This window comes from Malaya genurostris, chromosome 2 (genome assembly GCF_030247185.1).
Source record: "Malaya genurostris strain Urasoe2022 chromosome 2, Malgen_1.1, whole genome shotgun sequence".
Taxonomy (NCBI): Eukaryota; Metazoa; Arthropoda; class Insecta; order Diptera; family Culicidae; genus Malaya; species Malaya genurostris.
In genome coordinates, this window is record NC_080571.1 from 211,489,695 (window position 1) to 211,512,177 (window position 22,483).

General features: G+C 35.9%; 1 protein-coding gene across 7 annotated transcripts in view; it reads left to right on the forward strand.

The window, feature by feature from the left end:
* The window catches only part of LOC131427371 (ATP-binding cassette sub-family G member 1), a 118,999-nt gene that overhangs the window by 32,764 nt on the left and 63,752 nt on the right, over positions 1-22,483 (forward strand). For 5 of the 7 annotated variants that reach the window (XM_058590498.1, XM_058590497.1, XM_058590500.1 and 2 more), the window contains exon 2: positions 6,453-7,040. The exons of the other annotated variants lie outside the window; for them this stretch is intronic. In XM_058590498.1, coding sequence (XP_058446481.1) covers positions 6,989-7,040 — 52 coding nt within the window. In that variant the 5' untranslated portion in view covers positions 6,453-6,988. The remainder of the gene's footprint in view (positions 1-6,452; positions 7,041-22,483) is intronic. 7 annotated transcript variants of the gene reach the window in all.

The window sequence follows — 22,483 nt, forward strand, 5'->3', positions numbered from 1 at the left end:
ATTTTCCAATGTATGGAAATAACAAATAAAGTATCCGATATAAATAGTACTCGATCGCTATACATTCTAGTACTCGAGAAATCAACATTACACTGGTTTCTGTTTAAAAAAATGTTGATCCGAAAAATCCTAACCTTACCCAATTTCACACATTTCTGAAGATTTTCCATGTTTAATCGTAGTTTACACTAAAAAAGTAGTAGTAATCATTTCCTTCTACTTCGAGTGTACTTTTATTGCTAATATCTATTTGTACTCTTGAATAAACAATAAAAATGTTGCAAATCACTACTGCCGATATGAAAATTTCTGAAAGAATCCTCCTTTTCTTGGTTCCATTTTCCATTGGTAGGTGTCGCTACCGGTAAATCAGCTTTGCGACAATGTGTCAATTAACTTAACTTGCTTTATGATCTAATGTTTCTCGGTTCCAGTCGCGCAGTTGTTGTCGATCTTTTGTTTTTTATTGCATTCAATTTCAATTCATGTATTACACAGTTTTACAAGTTCTTGAATATGAATTACTCCATTTATGTGCATCTAATAAGATGTAAAATCACAAGAATTTTTCCAACTGTGCAGATTTAGATATTTTTGCTTAAGGCGGACATTTTATAAAACTTCCAGCGCCAATTTTGAATAAACAAACCAATAAAGTTTGAAATTTGACGATTGTATTAGACTAAGAACAAATACAATTAAATAAGATCTTTATTCATAATATATTTCGAAAGAAGTTCTAGGAACATATTATGAATAAATGTTTGGTTAAAGAATTCCGCGGCGAACGCTTAACTTTTTAAATATGGACAGTGGCGTATCTAGGGGGGTGAATGGGGCATTCGCCCCGGGCGCAACAATTTGAGGGGGGTGGCAAAGTAATCCTTGGGACCTTTGTTTTTTTGCTCGACAAAGTCAGCTTTTCGGAGATGGAGTTCAGCATTGTTTGCTCGCGAAACCAACGATGGGGGCGGTAAATCTCTTATTTTGCCCCTGGCGCCAAATTTCCTCGGTACGCCATTGAATATGGGTTGAGCATGTAAAAAAGAATTTTACCTAGAACAAATACATTGAATCGAAAGCAGTCAATGATAGTCGAAATTGAATCGAATATTTCAGAGGCAAGCGTGAAACCACAATCGATTATTATAAGTGCAATTTTGCAGTTTTTGAACGCTACCTACGGTTCATCAGCATCCGCAAACAGACAGCAGAAAATGTGTCAACATCAGGATTGATTTGTTCCGATTTAGACGAAACGTTGTATACGTTTCGAGTATTCGAGTATGGCAAACCATCAATTTGACATGAACAGAGAGAGTGATTTGACTCAGTACTGTTTTTTCGAAAGGGTGTATGTATTTTTTTATTTACTATCTTTAAATCGTTGTAGCTCAAAAGCAATTATTTGTTTACTAATGAACAAATTGAAAACAACTTTTCTTAATCCACCTAGAGGTGTGATAATACCTTTCTATTGCCATTTGAAAAGTCTCGTTAAAACATTAGATTCTATTCTCATCCATTAGTATTGTGATTCTTTCATCTCCGAAAAATTTTGTTGCATTGAAAAACACTGGGATTCACCAGCTGTGTCACATATACGAATAAATCTCTTGAATAGAAAATGTTCGCCAAAACACTTCTAAATTTGATTGATATTGTCATAGTAGAACGAGACTAAGTTTATCGAAATTCGTTGAGTTATCTTCGAGAAATTTCAGCCGATGAAAAATGTGCGGTTAGTCGGTTACATCACTTATATATCATTATTATATCATCAGAACCGGAAGTGACAACCATTTGATTTTAAAATTTCATCCAAAATTGAACTGTAGCTTTCAAGCGAGCCTATACTTGGTCAAATCGACTAAGTCATCTTTTGGAAAATTGAGCGGTAAAAAATCAACGCGTTTTGTCGTTTACGTCACTTATACCATTGTAACTCCGAAACCAAAAGTGACAGTCATTTGTTCTTCGCAATTAATCAATTCTTCAATGTAGATATAGATGTACAGGGTCCGGCACTCGAAGTGTAACCAACTTCAGACCGCTCGCGCAGCTGACGCACGGGCATCAGCTCTCTAGAAATTTGCTAAATGACAGTTCAGAGTTGTATTGTTTACAAGCGCAAGAAAGCATTTTGCCAAAAGTGAACGGGAAAAAAATCAGTGATGGATTTAAAACGTAATAGTGTGATTGCTTTATATTTAGATGGAAAATCACAACCAGCGATTGTTCGTGAGCTCAAACACCTTAAAGTGAATAAAGTTTTTGTTTATCGCACCATAACTCGTTACAATAATACTGGTAGCATCGCAAAACGTCATGGAGGTGGTCGTCAAAAGACTGCAACGTCACGTGAGATGGTTCAAAAAGTGAAGAAGCGACTTGAACGAAATCTTCGACGAAGTGCCAATCAAATGGCAAAAGAACTGAAAATATCCGACCGTAGCATCCGCCGCATACTGAAAAATGATCTGAAGGTCAAGCCTTACAAGATCCAAAAGGCGCATGATCTCACACCGAAGCAGCAACAAGTTAGACTTGAGAGAGCGAAGGAGTTGCTTCGTTTGGCCGAAAACGGTCAATTTCCGAACATTGTATTTTCTGACGAGAAAATTTTTCCAATTGAGCAATTCATAAACTCTCAAAACGATAGGGTTTACTTGACCGACCGTTCATACGAGAATTTGAGTCATCGATTGGCCACCAGGAGGCAGCACCCGCAACAGATAATGGTTTGGGCCGCTGTAACTGTTTCATCGAGCCTGGCGTCAAGGTAAATGCGACATACTTTCGGGAAAGTATTCTGGAGGTTGCTTTGAAGCCGTGGGCAGACAAACATTTCGGTGGCAGACCATGGACGTTTCAGCAGGACTCGGCACCATCTCACAAAGCTCGAGTGAACCAAGAATGGCTGAAAAACAACGTTCCGAACTTCATCACGTCCACACAATGGCTCTCGAATTCACCAGATGCGAATCCAATGGATTATTCTCTTTGGGACATTTTGGAGAGCAAAGTCCGAACTAAAAGATACACCAGTCTCGAGGCGCTGAAAAAAGTTATTGTCCGCGAGTGGGCCAAAATACCTGCAAGTCACATTCGGGCAGCTTGCGATTCGTTTTTTGACCGTCTCAAAGCCATAGTCAAGGCAAAAGCTGGTCATATCGAGCAAAAGTGAATTGATTCTGAATTTTGTATTATTTTTACACATTTTGTACTTTGAATTAAGTAAAAGTAATTTTCCAAACTGAATTTATGGCCTTTTTAGTTGGTTACACTTCGAGTGCCGGACCCTGTAGATATAAATCGGTTTCTACCAGTAATTCTATTATCTTTCTATAGAGAAAAGCACCACCATCTTTATTTGATTTTCTTGCGATATTTTTATTTTAAACTTGTTTAATGACAAACATTTCATGTTAGTTTAGTTAGAACCTTTTAAAAAATGAAGAAGCTAGAGCTAAAACAATCCGAAGACATTTGCAAAACTTTAAGATTTTAATGAAATATTGTCATTAGAATGAGAATTATTTGGCTCAAGTGGTACGTTTTCCTGGTTATTTGGAGATTTGTGCTTTTAAAAAATCGAACATTTCTTTCCATAAATTGTTATAAAAGATGTTTAGAAATGATACAGAATTAATTCCAGACGTGTGACCAAAAAGTTGGTAGAGAAAAGAGAGCAAACTGAGTTCCAGTGAATCCGGCCGTTCGAGATCCCAGGGTGGCTTTTAATCAAAACTTCGAAACCGCACAGGGAAATAATTTATGTAGACAGATGTCTTAAAAATTTGTGAATCGTCGAGTTCTTTTGTATTAAAAATCTCATAAAAAAGGCTTTAACTGAGAAAATAACGGAAATACGTTGATTTTGGGTATACCGGATCATCGTTCCTGGTTTCAGAAGTACCGGAAAAGTGCTCGTGTGCTCCAATCCGAAAATCACACCAATTTCTCAGAAATGGACAGACCGATCTTCGCAAACTCAGATTTAAATGAACAGTATTATGGTTCTATAAGTTTATGTAAAAATTATCCAGATCTGGCCTTCGGTTCCGGGAATACAATCGATTTTCACAAATTTAGATTACAATAAAAAAGTAAAAAATATACTGCTTTTGATTTTTGTTAGGATCTCACTTCGGTTTCGGAACAACAGGGTGAGAGGTGTTTCAAATTTAAAACCGTGTGATTTAGAGCGAAAATGCGTGTGATACACTTTATCATCGATATATAATTTCTAATTAGCAGTCTTGATTACTCACATTTTATAAAATTCAAGCTCTGTTATGTTACTTATTATAGTATCCAAAGATTCGGTGCGTTATCAGTCCGGTCAAAATAGAGTTATCTTGCATCAAATATGTTTTGTAAAGAAAACGTGTTATTTAATGTTATGTAGTTTCAAATAGTCTCAATTATCAATATTTACGCTTGGATTGTTGAAACTTTTGAATCGCGTGCAAACTTTTTTGTTCATTCAAGGATGAAAAAATTTCTCTGGTTTCTCGAACAACAAATTTTGTTGTATCATTACACAAATAAGCTGATAGATAAAATGAAACAAACTTTTCTTAATATAAAGGTATAGCAGAATTGAGTCAACATGGACATTGTCAATACAATCAATTCAACTTATGTTGATATGCAATTTTCACAAACAAAAATTCTTATGAAGAGTCCTACTTTCCTTCAGCACGCTGTTCAATTTTATCCGGATACGACTTCCGGTTTTGAAATTTTCTTCGATAGTTGAAACCATTTTCTAGATTAATTTGAAAGGTTCTACTTTGCCGACAAGCGCTATAAAATTTTATGACTTTATGTCTTCCGGTTTCGACATTGCATAGTGATGAGAGGGAAATTTCAATTTCCAGACCATGTTTCTATGCACGACGATATACAAACGAATAAAATAAAGCTCGCCATATAAAACTTATGTCAGTTGCTAACCAAACGAACCGATTTCGGCTATATCGATTTCAAGTCCCGAGTTCCGGAAGTACCGGGACAAAAATTCCAAAACAGATTTTCATTCTGCTGACTGAATCAAATTTCTAGCAATGATGATAAAACGGGAAATTTTCTTCTGAATTAAGTTGCTCAAAAATGCTTTTATTTGTAGGTTATGATAGTTTATGCCAGAACAAACATTCTTGTTTTTATTCAATATTAATGTGAGTATAAGGAACAATTGCACCACTAGATGGATTAAAACAGGTTTGTAAAATGCTTCTACTTCCCGAGCGAGAAATGCGTTTCTGGTTTTTACTATTAAATACCCTGAATAAGGGTAAAGGCAAACTAGAAAAGAAAACAAAACAATAACAACGTCATTTTACGGGTTAATATATTTTCTTGCATAGGGCACATAACCGTTTTTACATACTTTATGTTTCGTCTTCGACTCGTCAGTACATAACAGTTTATGTTGAACTGTTATGTGACCCAGCAGTTCAACATAAACCACATAAAGTGACATAAGACATAAAGTGCAATGTCTTATCTGACCTGTTGCAAATATAATAAGTGTTCTGCAAGTATCACAAACTTTATGTCTAGTGGTTTATGTTGAACTGCCTAGTGGTTTATGTTGAACTGCTGCGTCACATAACAGTTCAACATAAACTGTTATGTACTGACGAGTCGAAGACGAAAGTATGCAATAACAACGATTCCGATAACCAATGGACGACAATGTGATTCGCGAACTAATTTCTCCTCAGTCGATGCTGAATATGAATTTACTACTCGTTTTATTACATTTGGATTTGGTATCAATGATCACTTATCATCGTCAACTAGTATTTCCGAAGAAATCGAGAAACAATTTTTTGGAACAGATAAAATGAACAGTTGAATGCAAAAATCGGATACGTGCAACTTAGTTGGGGAAACTCTGCAAAGTATTTTTGAGTGTGAAAATCGGATAAAAACATTGACATGCAAAAACTTTGAATACCAAAACCAGATAAATACTTTTTTTCCGGAAGAGCCGATTAAGTTTTTATTCGGTTTTTGTATACAAAGTACTGCTGGCGAGCAGTCTTACTAGGTTTTTTTTCTGTTGATACAAAAATTAGAAAACAATTATCAAAGAATCATAAAGAAACATTTATGTTTACAGTTTGTTTACGTTCAACATCTAATACATTTGGATCTATCTGGACATATTCTATGAAATGATTAAATAAACAATAGACATACTTAAATGTCCAGCCCCGTAATTATCGTTTTCCCTGCGGATGCTCATACGAGTAGTGCCACATCATCTCAATTACCTCATCTAAAGCAACTCGATTTACGATGTAACTATCATATCGCTGCCAGTAGTGCCAAGCAGGTCTAATCTAACCCTCACCCGGGTTACGGTCACGTTTTTTGCCCTCATACGATCAATTTTCCAAGTGAGTGAAACCTATTTTTTCTTTTCCTATTTGCAGATTGGTATCTACCAGAGCTCTCGGTTGTACGATCGTCTAATTAGCTGCTGAGAACGATTAGCACCTTTCAACTAAGCATTTTCCGCGAGTTTTCTAGTTTGTGTAATACTATAACCGGATTGTAGTTTTCTCGCATCTTCATTGTCGTTTGAAAAAAAAAAGCCTGTCATTTTGCATTTTATGCCCCGTACATTCCAAGGCCTGGTAAAAATCATGAACCCGACACCTCAGTAAAGCTTTAATTGGAGGATAAAGATCACACGGCAGTTACGCGACAAATTCCTATCCATGGCAATTGTAGTGCTCTGCTAGGTTACCCGTGGATAGCTTTTGTCATCGGAAGTTAATTGCGTTAGACGGGCAGCAGTTTGAGATTTGCCACGTGCCGGTCCACCGCTCCGCACCGCCGGTTACTTTGTAGTGCTGTAGTAAGTTTGTGGGTTGTGCGATTTGTAGTGTAGATTTTGCGCTGTCGAGTATCGATCGGTGTAGCGCAGGTTTGATAGTGTTAAACGTTGAAAGACCCAAGCCCAATCATGGATATTACTTTTGACAACATACGCTATACCGTTTCGATGGGGAAAAAAGGTGAGTACGTTTGTATTTATGATTGGTTTGTTAGGAATATTAGAATATTTAAAATAATTTAAAATGTTTGCCAGGCAATGGATAAGCTCAAATGAAGCCGTATTTTGACAACGCATAATTGATCATAAGCGGTCTTATGATCTCAATGCTTTGATAATAATTATTTTCGAAAAAAAAGAAATTGTTTTTTGTAAAGTGTCAATATTTCAGCGCGTTGTTTCGGTGTGAAGCGATCCATGGCAAAAATTGTACTGAATTGACGTTTCTAATACATATCTGATGTAATCGCTCGGTTGGTAAATGTGAAAGTTATTCAGCGTTTACATACCAACATAAAAGATGGAGCACCCTGTACTGACATTAACAAACGCAGAGGCAGTTACCCCTAGTCTTTTTGTTTTATATTATTTTCTATACATACATGGCGTACCGGTCGGTTTTTTTCATTGTAGTTTAGTTATATAATGAATTCTTTCTATTTTTCTTCTATTTAAGGCACCATACACAAATTATGTCCAAGTTCAAAAGCGGGACCAATTTAAAAAAACATGGACACTGTGACTAAAAGTCAATTATTATTGTCTTGCAAGGTTTCTAATAAATTTCAGGATACATAAAAATAAAAAAAAATTTGGTAATTTAAGTCCAAATCAGATATGACGCCCATTATGATTCCCTTACCTAGAATGGTTTTGTTGTTTACCCTAACCTCTTTTGTAACCAACCGTCGTGCAAGATTTCCTAAGTGATCTATGAAAATGAATTTTAAAAAAAAGTTATTTCGAAAACTTTTTTGTCTTTCTCAAAAAGAAAAAAAATGTGCGGTAAAATGTGCAAAAAAAATCAAAATATGTTTACTAATTTTTCTCAGAGATGGCGTGACCGATTCTCACAAACTTAGATTTAAATGAATAGTCTCATGGACCTTCACAAAACTTCCGAATTTCATTTGTATCCGACTTCCGGTTCCGAAATTATAAGGTGATTAGAGGGAAAATTCCAATTTAAATCTACTTACTCGCTTTTCTCAGAGATGGCGTAATCGATTTCAACAAATTTTAATTCAAATGAATGGTCTTATGGTTCCACACAAAACTTCTGAATTTCATTTGGATCCGACTTCCGATTCCGAAATTATAGGGTAAAGTTTATACAAATTTGTATACCATCACATAGAGGGGCGAAACAAAAAACGAAAAAAAAACCTGTTTTAATCCACCTAGTGGTGTAATGATGCCTTTTTCATATCAATCATACTATCATATATAATACTGTGGTATTCTTCAAAATTATTTTTTTCGATTCTTAAAAGAATAACGGTTTTACGGTTACGGTGCTTGCATAACCTTTCTTAATGAGAAAGGCAAAAATTCTTAACTAACCTCAAAACTACTCCATTTGATAGTCATTGTCAGTAGACGGCCAAACAAACTGATTTTGGCTATCCTGGTTCCCAGTTTCCGATTCCGGAAGCACAGGAAATAGTGGTCATATTTTCTCTAATGGATCTCACTTAGTTTTCTCAGTGATGGTTTGACCAATTTTCCCAAACTTATGTTTTAATGGAAGGTCCTGTGGTCTTGTATGGAATTCCAGAATTTCACCCGGATCCGAAATCTGGTTTCGGATATATAGGGTAGAGTGCGTTAAAAATTTTATTCCTTCACGCGGGCGAAACAGAAAACGTGAAAAAATTCTAAATCGGCCAAAAAGCTACTCCAATTGGTAGTCATTAGCAGTAAACGGTCAACTAAACCGATTCCTGTTAATCTTTCAAGAATCGAAGAATTCTATTTTTAAGAATACCACAGTATTATATATGATAGTATGTTTGATATGAGAAAGGTATCATTACACCACTAGGTGGATTAAAACAGGTTTTTTAGATACTAATAAGAGCGTTCTAGTGAGGTTATGTCATGTTCGTGTAAAATCAAATATTAGGTTTTTTACCGTCACTGCTAACCTCAATCGGATGAACACATTTTGATAGTTAGTTTTTTTATCGTGACGTCACAAATGAATAAGCATTCATCTCTGACAGTTCAGTTACTGTTTACAGACAAGCTTAAACAGAAATCGAAGAACATGTCTTTAACAATCATCTTTACACTTTGCAACTGGTCACTTTTATGTAATAAATCTCAAACACAAGCCGTATTCAATCGTGAACAAATGTTTCAAAAATCTATTGAGACGGCATGGACTGGTCTCATCAAAATTGTTAACAGACAAACAAAAAAATCTCTGTTTACAAGCAGTACTGCTGGACTGTCAAAATGTGTTCATTCGATTGTGGTTAGCAGTAACGGTAAAAAAACCTAGTTCAGCAGTACTGTTTGTAAACAGACATTTTTTTGTTTGTCTGTTGACAAATTGGATGAGAGCATTTACGGTCCATATCGCCTAAATAGGGTTTAAAAACATTTGTTCACGATTGGAAACGGTTTGTTTTCGAGATTTATTAAATAAAAGTGACTAGTTGCAAAGTATAAAGATGATTGTTTGAAATGTGTTTTTCGATTTTTGTTTAAGCTTGTTTGTAAACATTACCGCTGAACTGTCATGGATGAATGCTTGTTCATTTGTGACGTCACGATAAAAAATCTAATAGATTATTAGGTTTTACACGATGGCGACACAAATGAACTGCCGATGAATCAAATTCATCTTTGACAGCTGTCGGTGGTTTGCTTTGTTGCGTGTCGCGCACGATTAAAAATTGAAAAATGACGAAAAAGTGCTTGTTAAAAACGTGTTCCACAGTGAATAGAACTATAAAGATTGCCATAATCCAGCATCAAGGAGCGATATTTGTATAAATCTGTTTAGTGTGAAGCGACTAGCAATATTTAAACGAAGAGCCTCTGATGAATTTTTAAACTGTAAACAAACCACGCGGCAGTAAAAAAAGTTCATTCTGTTAATTTTGTGAAGTTATGTTATGTTCGTGTAAAACTTAATAATATTGGTTAGCTTTCCACAACTCTCTAATGCATGATCAAAATGTGCTGTTACGTCTCAAATTACATTACCCCACTTTTTTAATAAAGTTCACACTGGCTGTGGTAGATGGTGCAGTGATATACGAGAGCTACCGACAGCTCACCGCTTTGCCCCGCATTCCACTATACATTTATGAGGAAGGCATCATCAGGTGGATTGAAACGTTTCTTCTGTGGTTCAACGATCAACCGATGTACTTTGGGATCTAATGTTTCTCGGTTCAAGTCGCGCTGTTGATATCGATCTTTTGCTTTTTTTTTTAATTTTATTCGAATTCAAGCCATGTCATTTTCAAATCACACAATTTCACATGATCTTGAATATAAATTTGTTTGAAATACGCTTCATTTGTGTGATCTCATTTATCTTATAAGATGTAAAATCACAAGGTTTTTTTGAGCTGTGTAGTAATTTTAGTTTACCGGATGAATGCAGAAGATGAGATAAATGAATTTTAACTTCATTACAGAACAAAACAAAACAATTTCTTTTTTAGAAATTTTTTCAGAAATAAACGTGTGATCCGATTCTGGCAAATTTAAATCCAGAGGACGGAAGTAGTGTGATGAGTAATTCGATGCTTTTCACACAGCCCGCACGGGTTCGATTCCCAACTCCGCGCATAGGGTCAGAAAGTTTTTCTGATCCTAAGGGGCGAATGACTTTACGGTTAAAACCTCTATAATCGAAATAAAAAAAATTGAATTTGGAACCAAAACCAAGCTTTATAAAATCATATATATAATAATGAGAAAGGCATGGTAGCATCAATATAAGAATAGTTTGCCACTATACAAAAACTAGTCAATTTTTACGTTTTTTTACATGTTAACTAATGTTTATTCGAAAACAATACTTAATGCTTTTCATTCCTCTTTTTTCGATTAAATTAGATTCAAACTGACAGAATTACTGTAAAGTCATTTCTAGCTTTCTGTGATACACACCCCGTGAATTAAACAGTTGCGAATAGTGTCAATTTTCGATTAAAAGCAATTAATATTAATGGAATCAGTTTTCGAAGCAATTACAATTAACACTAGTTGAAAAGATTGTTTCTTCGGGTTCTATTCTCTGTCAAACTGTACACGTATAATGAAAATTCCGCGAACAGTTCATTCTGGACATTTCCTGGTACAGATTTATTGCGCTGTTAGCACTCAATCGCTAAGATTTTTTAACGTCAGTCTCTTGTAAGACGAAAGCGGATAAATAGCATTTTATTGCTCGGTGACTGTGTGGTCCAAGATGTCGTTTAGATTTTTAATGCTTTGTTTGACCTTAACTTCATCATGACCGCGAAGGTTATTCTGTGTAATCCATTTTGACATGAGCTGGCTCGGTAGTGGCATCAAGAAGCTAGTGTTTTCTCGTTCGTTCTGATATCTTTTTGATGGGCTCGAGCACTGGATACATTATTCGGCACTTTGATCTTCGTTTTCGAATAAGGACGTTTCATTTTCTTGTTAGTAGAATCTCAAGTCTTAGATGACTACCGGCGATTCGCACGTTGGGCAGAGTAACTGAGGCAAATCAACAACTATGACGTGGTGAAATCGAATCAGTTTTGCTTGGATGACTTGAAGTTGTAATCCGCACCGTTAGAGGCAAGTGTGTTGGTTAAATGTGTTATGTGCCACTCACACCAGCACCTTTGTATCTAAAGGTAGATTAGAACAAAAAATACATATTTATTAATCCACCGATCAGTGTAATGATTCATTTTGCTTCTAACCTCATATTTAATCTAATAAACGTAGGGATCGGGGTATTATTTTTGCTAAAGATACTTCGAATGGTCATCAATCGTTAGGATCTGTGTCTTGAATCCAATTGGTGTGCAATTTTAAAGGTATCACTTAGTTCTTCCATTCTTATATTTTGATTGCTGAGACTGACTGTACTCATCATTCTGTAATTAGCTAACCGCAAAGACAGAGAACAGACATCCAAGCAAGAACATACATTTTCTTTGGAAAAGGCTATGTAAAGCATCAGTGGCGTACCTAGGAAAATTTGCGCCTTTAAAGGCGACTTGCTATTTGGTGAGCACTTTACAAAGTAACCGATAAATTTCTTTTCATTGTATTTTAAATTGTTTTTAGAAGCTTTGAGTCATCTGAATAATTAGAAAACATAGTGTTCACAAAATTAGACAGTTTCAACAACAAAACCGAACGGTTTGTATAGAATAAAATATTGCTCATTGGGTGAATTACTTATATAATTGATGAACACGTCAAACATATACGGTGCCGGTAATTTACACAAAATCTGGATAACCTAAGTATAACAAAGTGTGTCATTGTTTCTAAACATTGATTATGTGTAATATATTCTAAAAATCAATAATTTGTGTATCTATTCGCATTCACATTGAACAAAAAGCAGAAGTGAGAAATACTGGATTAAATATAGAATTGAAAGTTTTAAATACAGACGTATGTACCAGAAAATTTGGTGTGAAATGGTTCTGTACGCTATGAATCGGCAGCGAAATCTGTTGGAACAGAACGGTCAAATTCCACAAAAGTAATGTAATATCGTGATTTGGCTTAACTGATAAAAATCGATTCATGCATCTCTGAAATCTCGAACTCTGTGTTCTTTACGTGCACACAGACAAATTCGTCGAACTTAATCGATTAGTATATGAAACTCAGCATTCGGAATTTTTTCCAATGTTTAAGCGAATTCCGTTTTGTCTAGAAAGAATATAGAAGAGCTGGAAAATCTCCCTTTTTATCGGAGCCCCGGTTACCAATACGCAAAAATCAGCGCAACAAAGTTGGCATTGAATGCTCCCAACTCTGATTTAGTGTTCAAGTGGCAACATTTTCACATGCTTGAATTGCTTCCCTGAGCTAAACAGTGAATTGCGTTATGAGTGAAACATTTTTTATTCACTTAAGGGGGGAGGTAAGGTCTGAATGATGAAAAAAATCCTCATTTTTTCGAATTTTTTCAGAACTATCGTTCAACAAAATAAGTTCAAATGTATTGCATGATAAAAAGCATCATTCGAGCAACATTTTGTAATTTTTTCGTGGAAAAATATTGAGAAATAGGTCGGTGAAGAGGTATTTTTGAGAGCTCCTCTTAAAAATCATGATTTGCGGTGTCCACTGTATCTCAGCGCAGACCAATCAGAAGTGAGCAAATCAAAGCAGCATAGTTAGAATAGCATTTTTTTCTAGACCCCAACGTTTCTGTTTTTTTTTTAATTTTTGGTTGTTGTTCAATGGTAGTTTTTTATATGCGGAAAGTGTGCGCAAAATTTAAACAAAATTGGTGCAGTAATTTTTGAATGACGATGGACACGGACTTTCAAAAACCGTTTTCGAGAAAAACGCGTCTAAAGTTTTTTGTCTTTAAAATCAATGGAAATAATTAATTACTCAAGGAAGTCCGTAGGGTGTAACATTTTCAAAAAATCATATTTTTCTATTATATCATATTATAAGGAAAAATTTCAAGAATGTTTTGTCAAGTTTTTAAGTCAATCGAAGCAGAAATCTTGGGCCTGTGTTCCGAGCTCCTACTTTTTCGCAGTATGAGATAGGCAAAAATAAAGGTCCATAATTTTCTGAGTTAAAAAAAAATACAAAGAAAATAATAAATGATTTTTCATAAGTGTTAGACCCTACACGCCCCTTAAATATTGGTCCTAACTCAAAGATAATTGCATTTTATTTCCCATAGTTTTTTATCACTTCTCTTATTTCATTATTAAAATCAGTCATTGAAATAAAATGATATTTTTCATGTACAAAACAGTTGCAAAATATTAATAAGGCCAACAAACTTCATTTACACAGAATCTTCAGTCATGTGTGATTGTTTCCTTCGTAAAAATAAGAATGGCCATTTTCGCCCCACCCATTTTGAGATTTTCGATTTCGTGGTAGGTTCACTCCGAGCCCGATTGCGGCCGTATAAGTGGGAATATGAACATTAAACTATATACCGTTTTGTAAGTGACGGTTGAGCGTTCGAACAGTATATAACACTCCGAGTGAAAAAATTATTTTCCGCAATATTTCTGGCACAAGACAAAAAGTGGCCATTTTCGCCCCGGTCTCCCCTACTGAAAACATGTGCAAAATTTCATCTGAATCGAGGTAACACGATCCTAATTTTGACATCTCTTCTGTTGTTAATTTCTTCAATTGCTTCGTTTTTTTCGATGATTAGTGGCAAGCCCGTACACAGGATTTCGTTTCGGGAGGGCCCGGTTGACTTTTCTAATTCCGGATGCACCAAAAAAAGGGGCAAAACTGTCGGAATGGAGCTCACACCGATTTCTAAGATATTATTTGGTCTATTTCACGAACTTTTAATCAAATAAAAGGTGTTATTATCCTGTATGACATTTAATTTCCTCGAGGTCTAACTCCAATTCCCAATCGCCGTTAGAAGTAACTACTCAACAAAACTGAAAAATCTTCTCAACTTATTTCAAAACTGTTTCAATTTCAAGGTCTTGTATAATGGTTTTTAAACAAACTTGGTTCTACCGATCTTCGATTCCTGGAAGTAGTGGCCAAAAATTCCAAAAAAGAACGCACATAGATTTACCAGAGTTGAGTAGGCCGATTTTCACAAATGATAGAATGGATCAAATCCGAATCCGGCTTCTAGTTTCAGAAATACAGAATTTCGAGTGCTCGTTAGTTGTCGTTACGTTGTAAGGTCATACTGAAATAACTTATTTTCCATAACTTGAAAATAACTTGTTTTCAAGTAAACTAGTTGAAACTTTGTCGCCATCGACATTATAAACATTGAATGAATCCATAATGTTTTTCTATCAACAATAAAAAGACAGTATAGTATTTGAAATTACAAATTTGATACAAGGTACAAATTTCACAACGATTTTAAAACTATCGAGCGAAATTAAATTTTAATTAACTGTTTTTTATGCGCCTTCAATCAAAATCTGTGAAGATATGAACAATAAACAACGAAAAAACGTTATGTTCAGAATGCTCAAAATTAATCCAAGTAGAGTGTTTAATCCCTATATTATTTCTTCGTGTTAATAATAGTGCACAGAACAAAAAGGACTATTCATTATTTTCGTCAAAAAGTAGTTCTAAAAAAAGGTTTTATATATGTTTTATACACTTCTTGCGACTCCATAGTGTGATCGCCATATTCAAGCCAACAAAAGTTTTTTAGGTTGCATTACCGTTATCATTACATTGGGAAAACCTACCGATATCTATCTGAATCAATGCAGAAATTGTATGTTATAATCTGATAATATCTAAGTTATTGCTACATCAATTAACCGTAACGATTTACATATACGCTTACGTATTTATAATGGTTTCGCAACCTTTTTTCAACTAGTAGCTAAAGCCATAGCTGTTATTAAAGATAAGTTAGAATCAAGTAACGATAACTTACAAATGATAGGTAGTTCAATGTTGATGTTATAAAGAAACACTGCTGTCACCTTGTTTTAACCAGCATAACATAAAAAACATATTCGTGCTCTTGTTGCAACATAGTTGGGCTAAGTGGTATCAGAACTAATTACGGGTTGCTAATATTGGAGTCAAATAAACTTATTTTCAACAAGTAGCTGGAAGCATATTTGTTATTAAAGATATGTTTGGATTAAGTAACAGTAGCTTATAATTTATAAATAATTCAATATGACAAAAAGATGTGGTGATTTGAAATCGTAACTATTTCGTTACTAGTTATGTTATGAAGAAACATTGATGTCACCTTGTTTTAACCAGTATAACATCGTGCTCTTGTTGCAACATAGTTTGGACTTAGTCGCATCAGAACTAGCTGCGGATTGCTACTTGGGTACCAACTAAGTTTGGCTACGCTGGTTTCGGTTTCTGGTTCCGGAAGTAGTGTAGTAGGTTTCTCAGAAATGGCTTGAGGTTTGGAAACAGATAATAGTTCGAGGGAGCCAAATCGGGTGAGCAAGGTGGACAGACTCGTTCCTCAATCGCTTCATTATTGCGCGTTAATACTTGCGGTCTGTTTTGAAATAGTCCTCCAAAAGTGTACCATGACAATCCCAGAAAACCGACATCATGATCTTTTCGACTAATTGAGCCTCCTCATGTCGTTTCGAAGCGCTCGTTTTGACTTCAGTCCATTGTCGGGTAATCATTCTGTTCTCTGGCGTATGATAATGGATTCAGCTAAACATGTGTTCGAAGTGCGCATGCGTTCGTCTTTTGAGGACTAAAAATGTATGTGCGGGATCCAGCGGCAGGATATCTCTTTCATTTGCAGAATACTGCTCAACTATGACATGCTCGTGATTTTTAAAATCACTGTTTCGCGGTGTAATCTTTCCCATAATATTATTCAAACTTTTTTTTTTGTTTCGGTTTTTGATTTCGGGAGGGGTCAGTGCCTCTTGGGCCCCCCCTCTGGGTACTCGTCTGATTAGTGCTTCTTTGCCTGAAATGAACTGCCTAAAATGAACTGCAATTTTCATACGTGATGCAGCAACTTTGTCAGAATAAACAAATCAAGTTATGTATTCATCAGAACTGTTCTCCCCGTTTGTAGTGCATTTGTGAAGATAAAATCCTTTATTTAGATTTGCGTTGAAGTTTTTAAATTTGAAGGATTCGAATCAAGAAATAGGAAAGAAGAAAATAGGAAGAACATGCTTGAAACAGGAATGTGATTGAAAGATGCCACATCTACCGACAGTCGACCGGGAATTCAATTGATGTGCAGACATGTGTAAGTGGTTACTGTTTATTTTTTTTTGCATGCGTAGCCGCTCATGACTCATCATTTACTGTTCGGGTTACCTATTTTCATCCTCAATTGACCGGTCGACGGTGTTGCTAGTAGAAATTTTTAAAGGCTTGCGATAAGTGCTTCATAACTCTTAAATGCTCATTTTATAAATGTTGGGAAAATGATGCTCTACCAGCAATATTATTAAACTAAGTTCCTGACGAACATCGACTAAATAGTAGAGCTTTCTCATTTCTATAAAGTTTATAGGCAGCTACATATTATTTGTATATTTCGTATATCATAGCTTCGCCTTGCAAGGATTTCTAGAGACACTTTGGTAATGATATTAAATAGGTTAGAAATAGACGTAAAAAAAAAGAAAAAAAAACATATTAATATAATTTTTTTGCCCAGAACTATGCTTCAATTTTACTTCAAAATGGCAACGTGTGCCTTCAAGAGTTAGGATATGTGCACTTGAGTCAATGGTCAATGGTTTACCAGTGTGATGAAAACCACCTGAGGTGATGATTGCTATTTCTGGATGGATGGATTTTCAATAGGAAGACATGATCAATGAGTCAGCTATGGATAATGAGGTACACATTGCGGGAACAACTCGAAATTCGGGCATAAGTAGATGGTTACTGATTTTACAGCGGTTCACAGAAAGCTTTGAGAGCCAGACAACTAATGCCTCTTTAGATCGGGTTTAAAAGTACATCAACAACAAATTTATTACATCCGGTTGGTAAATGATGATCGACCAGAATAGTGATTAAAGTACTTAACGTTTACCTAGCGGTTCAAATACAGAGCTGTTATGGAGCACTGGTAGTTCAATTAAAAATTGCTTTGCACTGATTAGTTGAAAACAAAACGTGAATGAAAAAAATAAAATAATTAAAAAGTTTAGTTCAGCATTGGTGAAAAAGTATATCAAAATTTCGGAATCTCTCATTGGTGACCCTTACTGGAATACTCCAAGCATTTCAGCAACAATTATTTCACTGAACAGGCTGTGAAATTCCAACGATCGTAATAAAAGGGTTTTTTTTACATTTTGCTTAAAGAGAAAAAATAAAATCACAACACACTGCCTGTAGTGGCCTCGGGGGAATAACTTAACCCCTCCTCAATAAATATTGTTAGCTTGTCAAGTACCCGTGGTCATTTTTCATCTCCAGCCCTCTCGTCTATCCCTGGATTATAACAGCTCGGGTTGGAAACAATCCGAGATGCAATTATTGTAATTAATGCAAATAGAACCGAATGTCACTCTAAAGCCGGAAGGTATTCGCTTCAATAAAACTGGAGAAGTGGGTAATTTCTACGGGTACTTCACCAGTCCGTACTGAATATAGACTGCTCTTTTTCACAGTGGATCAAAAGAGTCGACTTAGATCAATGCAACATTGTTACAGGTTTATAAATATTTGATCATTAGAGAACTGTATGAACGCAGCAAAAACTTTGCCCTTGTCGTGAGAGCTCACTCACGGTGTGTGATTGCAGATGATTAATATGTCAAAGTTCCAGACAAATAGGTGCGAAGCTAGTAGCTTGCTTAAGGGTGGAAAAACTGTAACTTGGATATTCAGCAATACTGACTATATAAAAATACAAACAACACGTGATCGCCAGAGCGAATGAATTAATAGCTCGATATCAATTCTTGACGTATATTACGCAGTTGCAGTATTATTCGTTTTTATATTGAGTGGATATGATCCTGGTTGGTGAGGATATTTGGGACAATACGAGAAAGGTAAGATCTTGGTATTACATTACATTTGTGGAATTTGACCTTCCCATTTCAATAGACTTCGCAACAGAATCATTGCATGGCTAGTACTATGGATCCTACTGACACTAAGAATCCTTTCAGGTCGGGGCTCGAGCATACGACAACTGGCTTATAAAACAAGTGACCCATCGATGTTAAAAATTAAGAATTTTCTCGTGGCATTCTGGTTCTGGTGACCTTGGAAATCCTTTATAAGCCATTCACTTGGTTACGGTATACTTTTTCCTACGGTGGATCACGGGAAAGCATTACCCAACTGTTGCGCAAGTTAAAAACAATCTGTTGATAGTTCACTAACGCCCATTATAATGAAGCTAAAGATTTCATCTACGTTTTCATTACACGTGGGAACACCTATAATTAACAATGAATTGATGTAATTCATCGCCAGGAAACGTGCAATCAGCGATGAGAATGGGTTTGTGATTAGGTGGCCTGTGGCGTATTTGAGTGATACTTGTTTTTTTTTTAATTAATATGTAAGAATCCTTCATTAAATTCACAAACAATTGTAATCACTTTACACTATTATCTTTACGACATTTAAAACCATTACAATACATTTTTACTTAAAATCATTACATTACATTGCAGATCGTCCTTTCATTGATACTTCGTTGTTGACCTGAACCAAGTAGCTCGTGCCTCAACGCCAAAGATCGTCATTAGCACTCGTTGCACAAATAGTTCAAGTGCCTGCAGGTCATCCTCAAGTATGGTTCCGGTTCCATGACCGTAGAGAATCACCGGTTTTAAAATGTTTAGTACGTGGTACATTTGGTGCGGGGGTGGATTTTTCTTTTTATTTAAAAGATATTTTGATTCAGGCCTATTTGCGTACAAGCTTTACGTGGCCGATTGAGCCGTTTTTTTAAATAATTTTTTTTAGTTGGATCTCGTTGTCACCCTGGGGGGAGTCTAGGGGGAGAGAAGCTTCCATTTCCCTCCTTGAGGGGCAATTCGTTCGTGGTTTCTTTCGTCATCCATTGCCGCATCGATGGTATTGTTGTCGATTTTCGTCTTCTTTTCGTTGCTAGTTGCTGTAGATGCACCTTGTTGTACATTGGTTGCAGTTGCTGGTTGGTTGGAGGGTAAGTTGTCAACTGTAGCTATTGTACTTTGTTCTATAGGGGATGATGATGGATTCGTTGAAACGTTGGGGGCTTCATTGTTGTTGGTGGTTGTCACAGGTGTACTGGGCAGGCCCGTACCCAGGATTTCATTTCGGGAGGGGCCCAAAGATTAAAAATTAATGTTAGTGAAGATTGTTTATGTACCTAATTCTCGGTGTGCCTTTTACGAGTGTTTTTAACATACACTTTTCCACATTAAATAATATTGTATTACATTTCTTTACGTTTTGTGTCTTGTTATTTCTGTAACACATGTCTGAGACCTTCTAAACAATTATATGTTTTTGATTTCGGGAGGGGCCAGGGCCCCTCGGGCCCCCCCTCTGGGTACGTGACTGGTACTGGGGTTGTTTGGGGTTGGTGTGAAGGAAGCAGCGTTGTCCTTTGGTGAACAGCTTTTTGACAGTATTGACCTGTGGCCATCTGATTGTCATAGGTAACAAATGATTTGCATGGAATTCTTGTATCCTGACCGAAAGTCACATAGGAAGGTATAGGCCTCCTCAAGCGCATGCGTAACAAACGTATGCCATTTAGAATACCGGGGAAAAAGTTCTTCCACTTTTCTTTTTCGATAGAGATAATCTCTCCGTGTTGGGACATAGTTTTGCAAATATAAGGATCGATGACGCTTGAGGGAAGCTCATGCACACGCACTTCTATAGCACTATCTTCCATATGTACTGGAATGTTGTACCTAATGTTCTCGTGCTCCACATAATGCACATTGTTATTGTCTTTTGCGAATTGAATTGCATCCAACTCTTTTTAAAACTGGATGTAAACAACATTATTTGTCTTATTGCATTGAAGTAAATGCACACGTTTAATGTCAAGATGCATTTGCTCCTTAAGCAAACCTTCAAGTTCTCGTATCGAAGGTCGAATTTTGCACTGCTTGAAATCAACAACAATTGTATTCTTTCGTGTCGGTGGTAGCTTTTGTTCATTTGGTTCACTCATTTCGAGGTCGTTCTATTGTTCACTACACAATACTGTACTTGGTTTCTTCTGTCCCGAACGTAAGCGGCTTTGTTTTATCGACTGACTTGGATGAGATGTGAAAGCGAACTGGGATTTTTCTTGACAACAGTGTCTCTTGGAGAACATAACAGAGCCGACTACCACAGATGATGTGCTTTCGGATTTTACGATTCACATTGTTGTCAGTCATTAGTAGGGATCCGAGGAGAAAAATTCCTCTACTATATCGAAGACTTTTAAGATTTTTCTAAGTCCCAGAAAGTAGATTTTTTCAAACACATTTTTTTCGAGATAACACTAAATCTCGACGTTTCATGGAATTGTAAGACTTTTGGCATTAACAACTTTTTTTTTGATTTGGGAAATTTCATGTAAGCGTGTATAAAAGGTAAACTTTGATCGAAAATCGTTAATTTCTTCTAGTGCATTAGACGGAACTGGATGTCGCAGTGAGATCCTTCCACCAACATCAGTAACAACAAAGGTGGTCGTGCTCTCATTAAGACGCAAATCGCAATCAGCTGCAGAATACTGGATCTGGATTCGGGAGCTGAATTTGGATTGAGTTCTGTACAATGAAGTCTTTTTTTACGCGGAGGATATGTACCGCGTAAAAAACCACTAAAAAATATCGCTTAATGATTCAGTAACTTTTCGTTGCATGTTTGATTGATATTTATTGAGAAATCGTAAGATGAAATATCAAATTCGAAGAAGCGAGGTTGGGTACTGTTTTCATATCGGGGAAACTCTTTGTTTTTATGGATGGATATTCTTATTAATTGATAAATTATTATTAAAATTTGTAAACTGAAAATTTCAAATTTCATCCGAGATTTTCAAGTGTATAGGACAGTTTTAAATTATATGTTTGATGTGAACACGTTAATAATCTTTTTTTACCCTTGTTTGTAAGGTTTTGCCATCTGACTAACGAATGCAGATGGCAAAACCTTACAAACATGGGTAAAAAAAAAGATTATTCACGTGTTGTCATCAAACAACTCAAATAAATTGAAAAATTCGTCCTATTTTTTTTCTAAATGCATGGGATATTTCAAAAGAATTACCATAACGCTATCTCGTGGTGATCACGCTGATTGGATTCTTCAATTGCGGATTCAAAATTGTGACGATTGAATGAACTGTTTGATTGTCGTTCATTAGAAGCTTTGGTTGCCTTGTTCCACATCAATGTCTCTAACAACCCCATGGGGCTGATCCTTGTAGTTTTTTTTGAAAAAAAATCAAACATTTTCTAGCATCAGATCTTGAAGTTTCATGCATTTCTTAGACAAAACAAAATAACCGCGTAACTTGGGAAATCCGCGAAAAAAACCGCGTAACTTCGGTTTTAGAATTATCAATATATTCCCGAAGAACATACCTACTATGTAAATCTACCAAAAACAACTACAACATTGTTTGGACGGCCCTATTGTCGTTAATACGACTTAATTTACTATGGGGCGCCTTTTCAAAATTTATCCTCAGAAAGAGTGACAAGTTTTTGATAGTGAATATCTCTTGGTGTATCTTATATATCAACATAATTTTTGCTGCATGCCATCGGAAATATGATCATCAATTCATGATAACATTATCAGTTGTATGACATAATCACAAATAATTCAAAACTAAAGTTTTCGGCATTCGCGTATCCAAGAAGCAAACTAGGGGACGGGTATAGCGTGTAGAGATAGTCGATGCCTTTCACGCAGCCTACCTTCCCAGCTCCGGATTGCGGGACGTTCGCAGAGCCAGTTTCCCATTAAAGA